Genomic DNA, 14,215 nt, shown 5'->3' with positions numbered 1-14,215 from the left:
CTGAATATGCAGAGAATTTTTCATGTCAGTTTTATTAATATTAAGAGACCCAGTTTCAATTACTGTTTTGACTTTACTGGCTACAGTCACGTTTTTCATGATTTACATTCCTTCAATGTAAAATTAGTCTCAGTGGGGGGCTTAAAAATGATGAAATGAAACTCCTGATTATATGACCCAAAATAATTCTAAATAGATTATAAATTCTTTAATTTAAAATCCTGAATGATAGGATTCTGCAATTAATTGCATCCATGTGTCAGTACCACCCCATTTGCCAATGACAACCAGTGGAAAGCCTTGGCAACGTGTCACGCTATGATGCTGTGAAACAGCAGCTTCGGTTTTCATGTAGATAGAAGGTTAGCTATAATGAAGACAAATAGAAAGCTGAGTTGCACAGAGCAGCTGAATCCCTTGGGTTGATCTCTCACTTGTGGAAAACGGCTTCCTTGGTTCAAAACATCTGTGTCTTGATACCCTATCTTGTGTGAGATACGTCCTGACTTTTATCATGATACTTATTACAGTCATGCTAGGATACTGGCTTTCTCTGAGTCAAAGCATAAAAAGTTCCCACTACCAAATCACTAATGACTATTGCTTTGCCATTGCTGCCATCTTTTTTTTTTTTTTTTTTTTTTTTTTTGAAAAAAACAGAACAAAACAAAACAATGCACAAATAGGAATTACATAAAATTGCAGTTAAAATTACAATACAACATAAAATTAGCATGTAGAGTAGGACATATTCCCTGCATTTAAGAACACCTGATGTACAAATGAAAGACATCAAATCAAGGCTGTATTCTAGGGCTGAGACTGAGGCAGCTTAAAGAGTATTTTCAAAGAAAATCTACTTTGGAGCAAAGACCATACACCTAAGTATAATTGCTGTGGCTTGGGTGAGATTTTTTAATTTTGAGCATTCTACTGCCATAGCACCAAAGAAAGACAATACACATGTATCTGTGATTGGTATAGTTTGCCTACTAAGATTATTCTACCTTCAAGACAGAATAATGAATACCTGAAACAATGTTTATATGTTAATACTGTCATACCGTTTCCAGTAAATAAAATTTTTAAAGTATGCAAATTTACAGTAATTAGCTATGTAAATCTTTTTGCTCAGTACAAATATATTCTAAAGGCTTTCCAAAGAAATACATTCCCATTTGCTTTTTCAACTACCTCCTTCGACTTACATTCAGATTTTAACATCACTCCCATTAGAAAGACAATATCTGAAATCTGAAATATCTGAAATGAACTAGCAATGTTAAGCAAGATATTTGTGAAATGCTTAAACATTTTTTTAATTGGCTTCTTGACATTTAAGATCTCGAAGACACTGATTCAGAGAGCATTTGTCCAAGCATCTTAAGATTACAGTTGAATTTTATGAAATTTACTGTGCAGATAGTGATTTTTCTGAAACAATTGCATCAATACCTCTTATAAATGCAATTATCTATAGCAACTGCTCACTCTGAGATTTTCTTTTGCTTTTAAAGCATCTTACCAAGCATGAGGTAGGACATAGTACAGCATGGTAGACAAGAGGATTGCTGTGGTCAATCACAGCATGGACTCTAGTCTTAATTAGAAATAGCTAGTACAAATAAAATGACAGCTGTTTTCTAGCTGGAATAGAATCATAGAATCATAAAGATTACAAATGACCTCTAAGATTATCTAGTCTGACTATCAAACAATAGGTAAGACTATCTTAGCTGAGACTAAGTTATTTCCCAGTTTAAAACAACTAAACAATTTAAAACATTACAACTTGTGTCCTACTTGCAAGTAGAACTACTGTGGAAGGTCTCATGACTTGTTTGAGACCAAGACCTTAAGTTTATCTTCTTGTTACACTTAACTGTACCTCCTCCTTGCACTGCTGTTTTCACAAGCTAAGTTTAGGACTATAAAATGCTCAAAAATGCCATATAAGGTCACCTTCATTTCAAACAACTCTGAGGTAACAGGCCTCTCTGTGCCCTTATACTTTAGACTCTGTTCAGGAGAATTCCTGTGCTTTAAGAAAAGAATTTGCACAAATAAGCAATCTACTTGTGCTGGGAATCTGATCATGCCCAATAAATAAAGATTGCATTTTCTCACTGGTGGCTCCGTCTGCTTTCAGAATAAATCAAGGTTTGTGTTTATACACAAAGAGAAAAACATACACTCCCATTTAGACAAACTATTTTTAAGTAAGGAGAGCAACAGAGGACTTTCAAAGAAAAAAAACAACACAACACGTTTGGCTATTACACAGACCACTTCTGTCTCATCAGAATGATATATCTTTTAATCTTCACAGAAAAAGAATTTAGATAAATGAGACAGAATAGGGAGTATTTTCAGAAAATGAAAGCTCAAACACCTGATGAACTCATTTTAAATTTCCTGTTTGGAGTGGTAAATCTGTAAGGATCACCTGTGTGGTAACACCCTATGGAGTAACTTTTTGGGAATATTTTCTCCTTTGCCCACAATGCCACTTATTGAACAGTGTACAGTACTGCCTAAGTTGGGCAACAGCCTTCACCCCCATCAAGCACTAACGCATTTTGTTATATGCTTGCCCTGCAACAGAGCAATAAGCAATAATTATACATATTATATACATGTATATATATATATACATTATACATATAATACATGTTTCTTCCAAGCCAGCACAGCTATATTCACCAAACTGCATTTTCTGATTACTTTACCAGAAAGAGAGGAAAAAAAAAGAAGTGCAACATGAAAAAAAACCACCAACATTGCAAGGCAAATATTCAAAATGGGTCACTGATGAGTAGAAGTCCAGCTTGAAACAAGGCTGGGTCCTAATTTCCATTAGTTTTCAGAATATGAAAGATAAAATCAAAGGGCATATTGCATATTCTGACTTTTACAGCTACAGTGCAAGTTTCAATACCTCAGCTTCAAAATAGAGCTAGAGACACAGCAGACTGCATAATTCAGAACATCTCAGAACCCCGGCAAATTCCTCTGCCTCTCAAAATTTCAGCACTGCAGCCAAGCATGAGGAGCAAGTCACAAAACAAACATCATCAAGAAATATGTCCTTTTCTTCCACATGAGAATGTCCATGGTAAGAGAGTACCATGCTCTCACACATTTAAAATGTCTGCGTTAGCGTTAAGAGTTATGCCATCCTCTGGTCAATGTAGAAATACTAATAGCTTTTTACAAACCTATTTCCTATTCATTTAGGACAATCTCAGTCATATATACCTTTAAGCCAAAGTTACACTGGGAGATCTCCATGAATCACTTCTTTCTTATTTATCATTTCAAATATTCTCTCTACTTATTTCTTCTAAGAAAATATCACAACTCAGCCTCTGGAAATTATTTATCTCTGCAATATTTTGGTTCTTTCACTACTACCTTTTTGTGACTAGAATGACTCACTTCTGGCTCAATTATTAGTGTTGACTGGACCCTCTCTCCATCCTAAAAACAGAAACAGGCAGAGGTGTTTTTGGAATCCTTGGCTTTGTTGCTAGCCCTTCCCCACTACCCCGGCAGAGCCAAGGGGAAATCCTGGGCAGCACTGAGCCAGCTCCTGGAGCCCTGTGCCACCACAGCACATGCATGCACATAACTTCCAGTGCACACAGTTTGGTCACAGTGTTCAGCTTTCTGTGACCCAGTAAAAATCCTCTTGAAGTGAAAAGAACTTTCATTTCTGCATTGATTACAGGGTGTCAAGATCTTTGTGAAAATTTGATGGTCTAGTTTTCCTTGTCCATTCTACTGACCAGAGTGAGTAACCTACGATATCAGAAAGCTGGATAAGATGCAAACTAGTGCACTTGATAAATACACTGACAAATACAGAAACACGTAAACTCATGTCAACCATTTTGTCTTTCGAAAGAGAGTCCCTCCTCCTCCCCCCCACTGAGGCCTCAAGAAGAATGAGCTGCCTATCCTCCACTTTGAGTGTAATCCTACATATAAAGACTCCCTCCTTTAGCAAACAACAACACTGCTTCAAAACTGTGCAAGAGACCAGTGCAGAACCCTACCACATTCCTTTCTCTGTCTTTGTGTTCCAGGTTCATGGAACTACCACCATGATGACAGAAGAATTCAGTGTGAATGTGTAGCATAGCAGAGTGATGTTTCATTATGAAAAATCAGTCTCCACATCATTTGGACAACCCTGTTGTCAGCTTTCTGTTTGGTGAAATACAACTCATGCAGCATAGTCTCACATTATAAAACCATGTGTATTGCATACACGTGTTCTTCTTTCAAAAGTAATATTTGCTATTTCACTTGGTTCTCACAATAGGTTCAGAAATACTTTGTACTTGAAAATATACCTTATACAGTAAGACTGAACACGGATTGCATAGGGTGTGAAACCATTGAGTACCTGAACACAAGCTGTGCTTTTAAGAAGTTGTTATTATTCAGCAGGTTTAATTCTCCAACAGTCATTCATGGAAGCAAGATTTATATGATCATTTGAGTATATTCACACTTTACTGAGAAATTCCTTCCACGCTTACTCTTTTACACATACATGTTTCTGAAATAGTTCGGAATAATGTTGCACTTATCTCTTTTTCAATCGGTATCCTTCTGTGACTTCATATTCTCTGAAGTCTAGGCAATGGCTTGGAATTAGATGTTTTTAAGGCTGTAAGGCTGTAATTCTGCCAATTTTACTGTCTATAATTGTTTAATTTCAGATACAATGTCACTGATGTCAAGGAGACTAGTTGCAGGGTAATGTACAATATCCATTGGCAGTAAGGATGACAGATTTGGGTCCTGACTGCTTTCCTCAAGAGGGTTTACTGCAATGAAGATATTTTTGTTTGACGGGTTTATTGTTTTAGATGTAATAATTTACGATACTAATGCACTCATCCCCTGCAGTCCCACACTATGGATTCAAAATCCATATGGACTGAAGTTCATCAAGAAAGTATAATGGATTTCTCAACATGCTGTGTTTACATACCACTTTGTTTTCAGCATGGAAAACACATTATGCCTGTGCAGAAGACTAAAAACATTGACTTTGTTATTTTGTATAACAGAAGGATCTCCAGATATGTACCTGTCTTCTTAATTTATCTTAATTAATCTTCTTTAATTTATAAATTGTTCAACTGAACGTTATAAAGTTTAAAGACATTAACTGCAGGATTAGGGATATTCAGACAAACATTTGAGAACTGACAAGATGAAAGGTGTCCCATTAAATATATAAATAGAAACATTAATATACAACACAAAATTATAAACAATTCATTTTCAGTAATAAGCTGGGAATTCATGTATTATCATTCTATTTTGATGCTAGTCACAGGTATCACATTATCAATCTGCTTCATCTTAATCTGTGGAAGGCATTCTGTGATACAGCATTAATATTTGCTTCCAGGAATTAGCAAAAACTTAATGATTACAATGACAGAGAAAAATATTTCGATAGGTATTGATTTCATGTAGAATAAATATTGATTACAATAGAATAAATGATAAATCGATTAAAATTCAACAACTGTCATAATGCTTTATCTCAAGCTCTTAAACTATTAGTGACCATGGCAAAAATAATGTATAAGCAAATGATAAGAAACCAGATCGCATAGATTTTAGAATTACTGTAGATGTTCCTGTGTTCCTGACTAAATCATAGTGAGTATAAACAAACACGTTGTCTTTCTTTCTGTCAAACATGAGAGATTTCATCACTGTCTTCCACTTGTGAGGCTGGAAGACAGAGGAAAGCTAAAGTTCTTGAAAGGTATTTCAGGATTATTAATCATGTTTTCAATAGAAATCATTTTTCAGAAATCTCCATATCTCTCCTCTGTAACTCAGGTAATTGAGAGTTCTTAAAAAATTCCAGTTTGAAAATATGTAGAAGAAAGTTGTTTCCTTAATATTTCCTGGCTTCCAATGGATTGTTAATAAATATATAAAATAAGTCACATGCTGACCATGTGCAGCTTATAAACAGTAAATGAATGATTATTGTTACTCTGTTTTCCTTACCTCCTTTTTTAGGATGTCTCAAGGGACTTGACTGATGGTCTGTGATTGACTGAGATTGGCTAATTAATTGTGAATCACTCATTTTGAACGTATTTTTTACAGTAAAGGAAGAAGCAGCAATCTCATCCCAATCCTTCTGGAATAAAGAAAGCTGTTTTAGGCATTCAAGAAACATGCTGATTTCACTCTGCCATGATAACTTATAGCTGTGATCTCACAGAGAGCAACTTTGTATTCTTCACAACTCTTTGAGAAATGACTAATGTGAAATTAAAGTTACACAAGATTCTTGTGGCTTTCAGCACTACTGGCTTAGCATCCATGTCACAAACATTTGTTTATTTTTCCATTTAACTTATTTATCCCCTTTCCTCATGCAGTTAAATCGTAGCATGCACTGTATGCTGATTTCCTCTCATAGTTAATTTGTATCTTTAGAAAAAAGCTATAGGAAGGTATTAATCTGCTTAACATTTCTAAGTACATCATCCAAGGGATTTTGTTTTTTTAATCTTACATATGCTCAGCAGAGTTACTGGCAAAAACTGTACATTTTCTCCATTTCATCCTTTCAACATCAAATGGTAAGCAGCAAAAATTGGATCAGACTTCAAAGACTATGCTGTGCTCCAAGTCACAGAGCGACTCCTCCATTTCACATATTGAATTCGAGCAGGATATCAAAGTGCTACCAAAGAACCTCAGGTCCTTACTAAAAAAGAGGCTCTAACATCTGTAGAAAGTGAAGTGCACAGACAAATCACCTCAGGGAGCTGCTAGCATTTATTCTCAGCAGCAAATTTCCAGCCTTTTGATTCTCTTATTCGCTGTACCTCCCTGTCTTTCTACAGAACTAAAGTTCTTAGCAAGCAGGCTTTTGTCTCAAAGACTTCAAAACATTACTAACGGTTTCATGTTCGGATGGTGATGCCAAGCAGCCATGAACACACTGCAGAACTGAGGACTCAGGAATTTGAAGTTACAATGCAACGCTATTTTAGAATACAAACTTAGCAGTACCTTTTTTGTTTGTTTGTCAAGAAAATCAGGCACGACAGGAGAAGACTGGTTACTTGTTTGCTGCCTAAAAGCAAGATTAAAAAAAAAGGTAGTTAAAATATTGTAATTTCTTCATTCTCATAAAAGGCTCACTGGCATTGTTGACGCTCTTCCCCTTTCCCCCTCCCCCAGACACTAACTATGCACATATGATCAACTCAGAGAAAACACAGACCGGTCCCATTTCCTTTTATAAGGAAGTGCATGTTATTAAACACGGTAACTGGCTATGAGCAATAAATTTGTCATTAAAAAAATGTGGATATGTGTATGTGAAAAGTGAGTTTATGAGGATTCTATGAGATTGAAGTAACTTGTTAAAATTAATTTTACAAGATTTAACGTGAGATTTTTTTTTCCTTTAGAGGCTGTGAAGATCCGTTTTTCACACAGAAATTCAAACTTGTTCTCTCAGGAAATTTGACAAAGAAGGAAGAAGTGAGACAAATGGCTTCATGCTCCCCTAAAACTGTTTGGGTTAAGTAACAGTTCTTACATTAACTTTGTCTGTACCTTTTATTATTTTACCATACAAATATTAAAGGTCAATTTCTCCTCTCATTAAAGCTAATAGAAGTATCATAAAATCTTCTGTAAGCTCTGCTGCTTGTTGGCAGACCTTTGAAGTAAATAGATCTTCTCAATCCTAAATTCTATCCAGAAAAAAACTTTGCTCCAGAATCTTTAGTCATGCAAAATCAAAAAAATATTCTACCAATTTCTTTGAAGAGATAACAAAACTGAGGTTTGTAAAGATTATTTGATAAGCTCACGGTCCTATAACTGGGATTAAAAGCAAGACTTTCTATTTGTCAAAACTTGCCTCAGCCATTACATCATTAATCACCAGCACTGTCACAATCTTTCTGAAAATACAGTCAACTGCAGTTGTATTTCGATGGAAACACATGGAATGTAAGCTTCAGTCATAGATTTCAGATTATGACATACATCATGTATTTTTTTTCATGGATGGCAAAAGGCTTTTTCAGGCAGTAAGCTTTTTCAGTTTAACTTCTATTTATTACAACTGAACACCTTTCCGCCTTTTCAGTCACAGTGGGAAGAGGAAATAAAAAGGACAAAAATTGCTTTACTGAGTAAAAGAAAATACAATTTATGTTACCTCAAATTTCATTTTTGTCATTACTTATACGCTGAATATAAGAGACTCATATAAAAATAGAACAACACATTGAACTCTAAAAAATTGTCTGGACACATGCTCAATTTACCTTTTAAAATGTAGCTTCTAAAAACACTCCAAACTGAAATGACATGACTGAGGACTTGAAACATTCTAGACTATTAGCTATTGGATATGAGAACAGTATATCACCACATGCATGCATCAGCTGATATGTTTATTCTAGGATATCCACAGAGCTTACTGAAATATTTAAAGCCTTATATTGCAATAGAGTTTAGGCTTTTAGATTAATTTTGTCTGAATGTGTTATGAAAGCTCGAGGGGTTGCTTGAATTGTTTCAGACTTGATCACACCAATAAAGACAGTATCACAGTAGTCAAAAAGCTATTTTGGTAAGAGCGGAAATAATAGGAAGTATCCATGGACATGGACATAGCAAACATCAAGTTTTCCTGGAATGTTGAAATTTTGTGAATGAAGTTCGGATTTGCTTGTTGGGTTTGAGGCTTTTCTTTTTCCATTATTCACTGACGTTATGAAAGTAAAGGAAAATATTCTGACTAAGCTGTAATTCATATTTAATGTTGTTTTTCTAAGGATGGAGGGATCCATTTTGAAAACACACTCTAATTTGTACTGGGACACCTCTTATACCGAAAAGAATAAAAATTTTTGAGGACTGTATTTGGCCTTGCATTTGAACATGTAGCACATTGTCTGTAATGTTCTTTTTTGCTGTTTCACTTGTATGTATTCTCTTATACTTAAATAACTACTTAGCAGGATTATTTAGATAACTCGCTGATTTCTTTCAAAATTACTCAAGCATTTATTGAGATGATTCTTCTCCACCTCCCCACACTGAGGAAAATATACCCAATATAATCTAGAAATAATGAATAAACCTCAATTATTTCTATAAGGATGTCAAAATCAAAATCTGCTCTAGAATCAGTATGTTGTAAATGGACCAAATTGCAAAATAGAAACAAATCATGATCTAAATTCAATATTTCTGGTTTTGGGGTGTTTTCGATCTGGATCTAAATTTGCAGCTTGGATTAATCTCTACATTCTATAAATAATCTAGAGTTTAGTATGGTTTTGCCAGCACTTCTGCTTTGCAAGAGCTATAGCATTATCCAAATGTTTAAAACATGAAGGTTAAGTTCAGCAATTTGCCTTCTCTACATCATAAGCTAACAAAAATCAACCTCTGGAATTTTGAAGCCTTAGAATCTTGATTTTCTATCAGGATCCCAATGACATCATGTTTTTCACAACCAACCAGAAAGCCACATGATGTGTAATTCTGCATTTCTGCATGATAAACTCTGCAAGAGAACCTTTGGGGATGTTCAGGAATGCATCAGTAATGTGCAGTAGTAAGAACAGCCAGTAGTTTCCTGTGTTGTATTATATGATCCTCACTTTCTTTATCTATGGTCAAACTGCAACAGCATGTACGCTTAAATTCTGTCCACAGACAAGCCTTCTATGACTTTTGTTGGGTTCCATTAGAGTTACAGAAGCACTGGAGAAGATGCAAAAGTCTTTAAGTCCTGAGTACTTTTAATGGTACATTAAAATAACTGAATTGAAATAAAATACAAGTTCTTGCTCAAGAACATACTAAAGGAGATCAGATCATTGACCCCATAAACTCAGTGGCAAATAGGAAATTACATAGAACCAGAGAGCACTTGTTTTCACTTGGTAGAAGATAATGCAGAGATATGGATGCTGTTTCCAGAGATTAATTCAAATTAAGACAATTCAAATGCAACATAAATGCAGTTCAGCATCAGCTAGTTCATATGAGTGATTGGGTGTTGGTGGCTAACATCTGAAAATGTGGCACCTGAGGATGTGCAGGATATTTTCAGGTATCTTTGATGAAACTATTTTCACTATGGTGAAAAAAAAATTTTTACTTGCCACATTTGCAAGACAGCAGTGTTTGGGTCAAACAGATGACCCAAATGTCAGCACATTTACCTGGAAAGTTCACAAGAGATCCAGCTTCGTGTGCCTGGTTTTAATCAGGCAAAACAGAAATTTGCTGCTGAATATTCACCTAAACTGTCATACCCATGTAGTTTTTCCACTTTATCATCCTACTAAGTCTAAGTCTCATCTGAATGTAAAGAGTTTTACTAAAATAAAAACTGTATGAGGACACACATGCTGACCAGTCAAAGCTTTGACTAGCTATGTAGAGAAAGCTGTAGGAGAAAAGTCACAACGATTGTGAGTCAAGAAAAGTAATATTGATATATTGATGTCCATCCAAGTGCCATTTTCCTCTAAGCACTTTGAAATTCATAACATAGCATTTTTTTAGTGTTTTATACACATTATAGTACTGGAACTTTTTTTTTCTTTTTTTTTCTTTCTTAATAGATCTTTGAAAAAGTAACAGGCTGTTATATATCCTGTGCATACAACAGAAAAGATCTTTATGTGATTTTCCTTTTGTATCCTGAACACTTTTCAGCTCCTTTTATATTTTTCAAAACTACTAACTAGAAAGCAAAAGAAATGAAAAGAAATGAAAGGAAATGAAATGCAAAGAATATTTTATTATTCAACAAATCAGTTCAATGGTATGTGAAGCCACAGTGAGGTTGCCTTGTCTAGAGATAGATTACAAGGTGCTGTGTTAAACATCTGCACTATTATTCACCACTATTTCTTACAAGTTTTTTATATGACTGAACAGCCATGCACTAAAACACAAAACCCCCAAACAGCTACCTGTAGAAGAGAGCCTTGATTTATGGGAAGGAAGTTATCAGATTTAGTCCTAAGATTCTGAACATCACCTGTGAAATGCTCAACATTTTCAAGTCTCACTGAAGTCACTGGAACCTGAGGCCACTGTAGGGAAATTGTATAGGATTAGGCAAATAAGCTGGAAAATTTGTTGGGTTTTAAACTGAGAATTGCCAGTAGTAGTGGCAATTTAGCAGCTCCAGGCAAAAAAGGTACGAGTTTTATTACCTGATTGTGTACAGCAATCAGGAGTGCATGCAAGAACTGAATAGCGAATGTTTTTTATGTGGGCATCTTCAACCTAAATATTTAAAGGCATTTAAACACTGATTTCAATATAAATTCATTGTCTGAATACTTTTGGAAATCTGTATCTTTGTGCTCCATGAAGCCCAAATTCACCTCAACAGCTACAGATCCATAAAATGCTAATGAGCCTCAAGGGATGTACAGTTGAGAAAACTGTATCTAATCCACAAAGATACATTAGGAAAGCAACCAGGAATTCCGGAAACAATCTAATGTAGAAAGGGAAGAAAATATACAAAACAGATGAAGAAAAGTTTAAAGAGGTTGTGAGCCTCCAAGCAAGTTCAGGTGAAAGCTTCAAAACACTGAATAAGACAAAATACTTATTTACATTGTATTTTAATTTTAATTTGGGTTGCCAGACAGAATTGACAACAGACAGGTTATAGGCTCTGTCTTAATGCCATTGGTGCAGACTGGAGAGCAAATAGCTATGAATAGTTCTAAAGAGATCACAAGATAGTTCCCCTCTTAAATACCTAACAGACAGAGGCTGCTGCACACACATGAAAGGAAAGCAGAATCACAAAACATGTTGACTCTGTAAGCTGTGAGGAGACCAAAGGACAGAGATATGACAGTAAACTGTAGTGTGTCCATTCTTTTCCCTGAATAACATTACCTTTTTTTTTTTTTTTTTTTTTGTCCTTTTCCACCAGCCTGAGCCTTGTTTATTTATTCATTTATTTATTCTGAAATCAGACTACTGCAAGGGAGACACTCTGGAATATTATTAACCTGAAAGGATGCAGGTGATTACACCTGGACAAAATCATTTCATGCATTGAAGCATTTAGCAGACATTATTCAATATAAAAAAAACTAAGTTCACAAGGAAATTAATGTAACTCAGTGTTCTGAAAATACGCAGAGAAAGCTGAAATACTTTCTCAGAGGAAGAGTCAGTGTAATTAAAAAAATCATAACAACAACAAAAACAACAAAGCAACTTTCTCAATGGATTAATAGTATCTAGTTGCATTCAAGCAAGTCACTGATTTCATCAAAGAACTCATAAGAGGTGTAGCAGGACCTGCATTTGTGTGCTGTGTAGAAAGACTATAAATTAACAGAAATAAGAACTGGGATAAGAACTGAGATTTCCTGATGTCTATTCCTCAGCAGGGGGCATCTCATAGCTCTTAGTCACCAAGATCTGCTGATCAAAGGGATTCCTTCAGCCAGCACCTCTCCTACAACACTGTAGGAGAGACAGACAAATAATAGGTGAAGCAGTTCCCTTCTCTATGCAAGAAAGAGCAGGGCAATATTTGACTGAAATGACTCCTCTAGTAAGGAAGATCAAAATATTTTTCCTCTACAAAGAAGGAGGCACCACTATTAAGGTTTACAGCATGCCTAGGCTGTCAGTGACTTGGCCATCTCCTTTTTGCAAGTCTTTTCCCTCATTACAATTCTGCATGGAGCTCTACAGACAGAAAAGGGTACACTTCTACTCTCGAAAATCATGCATTGCAGCCAGTTCTGAAATGCTGTCTGTGGTTAGGGGTATTCTGTGTACTTCTGAGAAGACATCAATCCAGGGCAAACAGTACTTCAAATAAATCTCACTTCTTTACCTGGGAGAATAGTGAGATGACTATGCTGGTGGGGGGACTGCTTAACCTACAGGTGATCATCTTCAGAAAATGGCAAGCTCCTTAAGCGCCAGCTGAGTCATAATGACATGTCTGCTCCTTTCAGATTTTACTGTGTGCAAAATCACTTCTGTAGATAACAGACAGGAAAGGATTCAACTCACCAGTGCTCTTCACAGTCAATATCAGAAGTAGAGCAGCTGCTCATACGTTGAGAATCTGCTACACAGCCAGTGCTCTTCTTCAGTCTTGGGTAGTTTTTGCGAACAATATATCCCCTGAAAGCTAAAAAAAATAGTTACGAATCAGAGAAAAACTCTGCAGAACCTGAAACACAAACTGGCATTTGTCTCTGGAGTCCAGAGCTGAATGCTCTACTACTGGAACATCTAAAATCTGGATTAATGTTGTATGGGATGTAGGATATGGGTTGTGGGACACAGAGCAACCTCATGCAGGATTAAAATAACAGTGTAGTTAACACTGATCTCAGCTGCTACTCTTTCCATAGGATGTAATGTAATCAATCCCTTTTCTATTTTAATTCGTGATAATGACTTTCTTTCCAGCCATCACAAAAATGTGCATTTCTGCACTTTTATGTGCAATATACAAAAAAAAAAAAAAGCATCCTAACCATTCAAGCTGTGGTATGCAATGCACCATAACAATCTAACATTTTCAATGCTACTGATGTTTCCAGTGTAAGAAGCAGCAAAATTTGCCTTTTAATGAGAGATTACTAAAATAAATAACCATTCCCTTTACAGAAGGCATGACAGAAGCTGAGCCTGCTGAGGTGCTGTTCTGAATACAGAGCTCAGGTACCATGAGGCTGAGCAACTTTCCACCCTTAATAATGAGACTGGAAAAGTCTGCCTATCTGGCAAAGATGAGGTGAGCGCTTTCTTGCCCCATGTGATCAGGCTTCCAATTCTTAACTATCCCCCACTGACCAGACAAGGAACCTACTCTGCTATTGGCAGCAAAGACAGCTGGCTGGCAGCCACCTTTCTGCAGCTCAAACACGCTGAGCAGCAGTCAGTATATGGACTACTGTAAAGATAAAGATGCACTGAAATAAATGAACTAGTAAGATAAGCATCATTTTTCTCTCTAGTAATTTCACAGCTTTCAGCAGTTGCTTTGCAAGTGTGTGTGCATGTGTGTGCATAAAACCACCCTCATACCTCTACGATTTTTTTCTGCCAGATACTTACTAATGACAGTATAACTATTTTTTGTCTTTCCCTCATTCACTACACACAATCCTCT

The 14,215-nt window shown here is 35.9% G+C and overlaps 1 protein-coding gene across 12 annotated transcripts in view; it reads right to left on the bottom strand.

Annotated features, from left to right (window-relative positions):
* The window catches only part of MYO3B (myosin IIIB), a 192,889-nt gene that overhangs the window by 39,271 nt on the left and 139,403 nt on the right, over positions 1 to 14,215 (bottom strand). For 9 of the 12 annotated variants that reach the window (XM_042874627.1, XM_042874625.1, XM_042874626.1 and 6 more), the window contains 3 exons: positions 13,105 to 13,225; positions 7,069 to 7,132; positions 6,049 to 6,184 (listed from right to left, as the gene is read on the bottom strand). In XM_042874627.1, the coding sequence (XP_042730561.1) occupies positions 6,049 to 6,184; positions 7,069 to 7,132; positions 13,105 to 13,225 (321 nt within the window). Of the gene's footprint in view, positions 1 to 6,048; positions 6,185 to 7,068; positions 7,133 to 11,083; positions 11,139 to 13,104; positions 13,226 to 14,215 lie in introns of those variants that run through there. The other 3 variants (XM_042874624.1, XM_042874632.1, XM_042874634.1) reach the window with 3 other exon arrangements.

The sequence above is a fragment of the Lagopus leucura genome, unplaced genomic scaffold, assembly GCF_019238085.1.
Source record: "Lagopus leucura isolate 7727_CA_CO unplaced genomic scaffold, USGS_WTPT01 Super-Scaffold_100012, whole genome shotgun sequence".
Lineage (NCBI taxonomy): Eukaryota > Metazoa > Chordata > Aves > Galliformes > Phasianidae > Lagopus > Lagopus leucura.
Note: the sequence above shows the minus strand (reverse complement) of the source record. Positions and strands in the feature narration are given on the sequence as shown.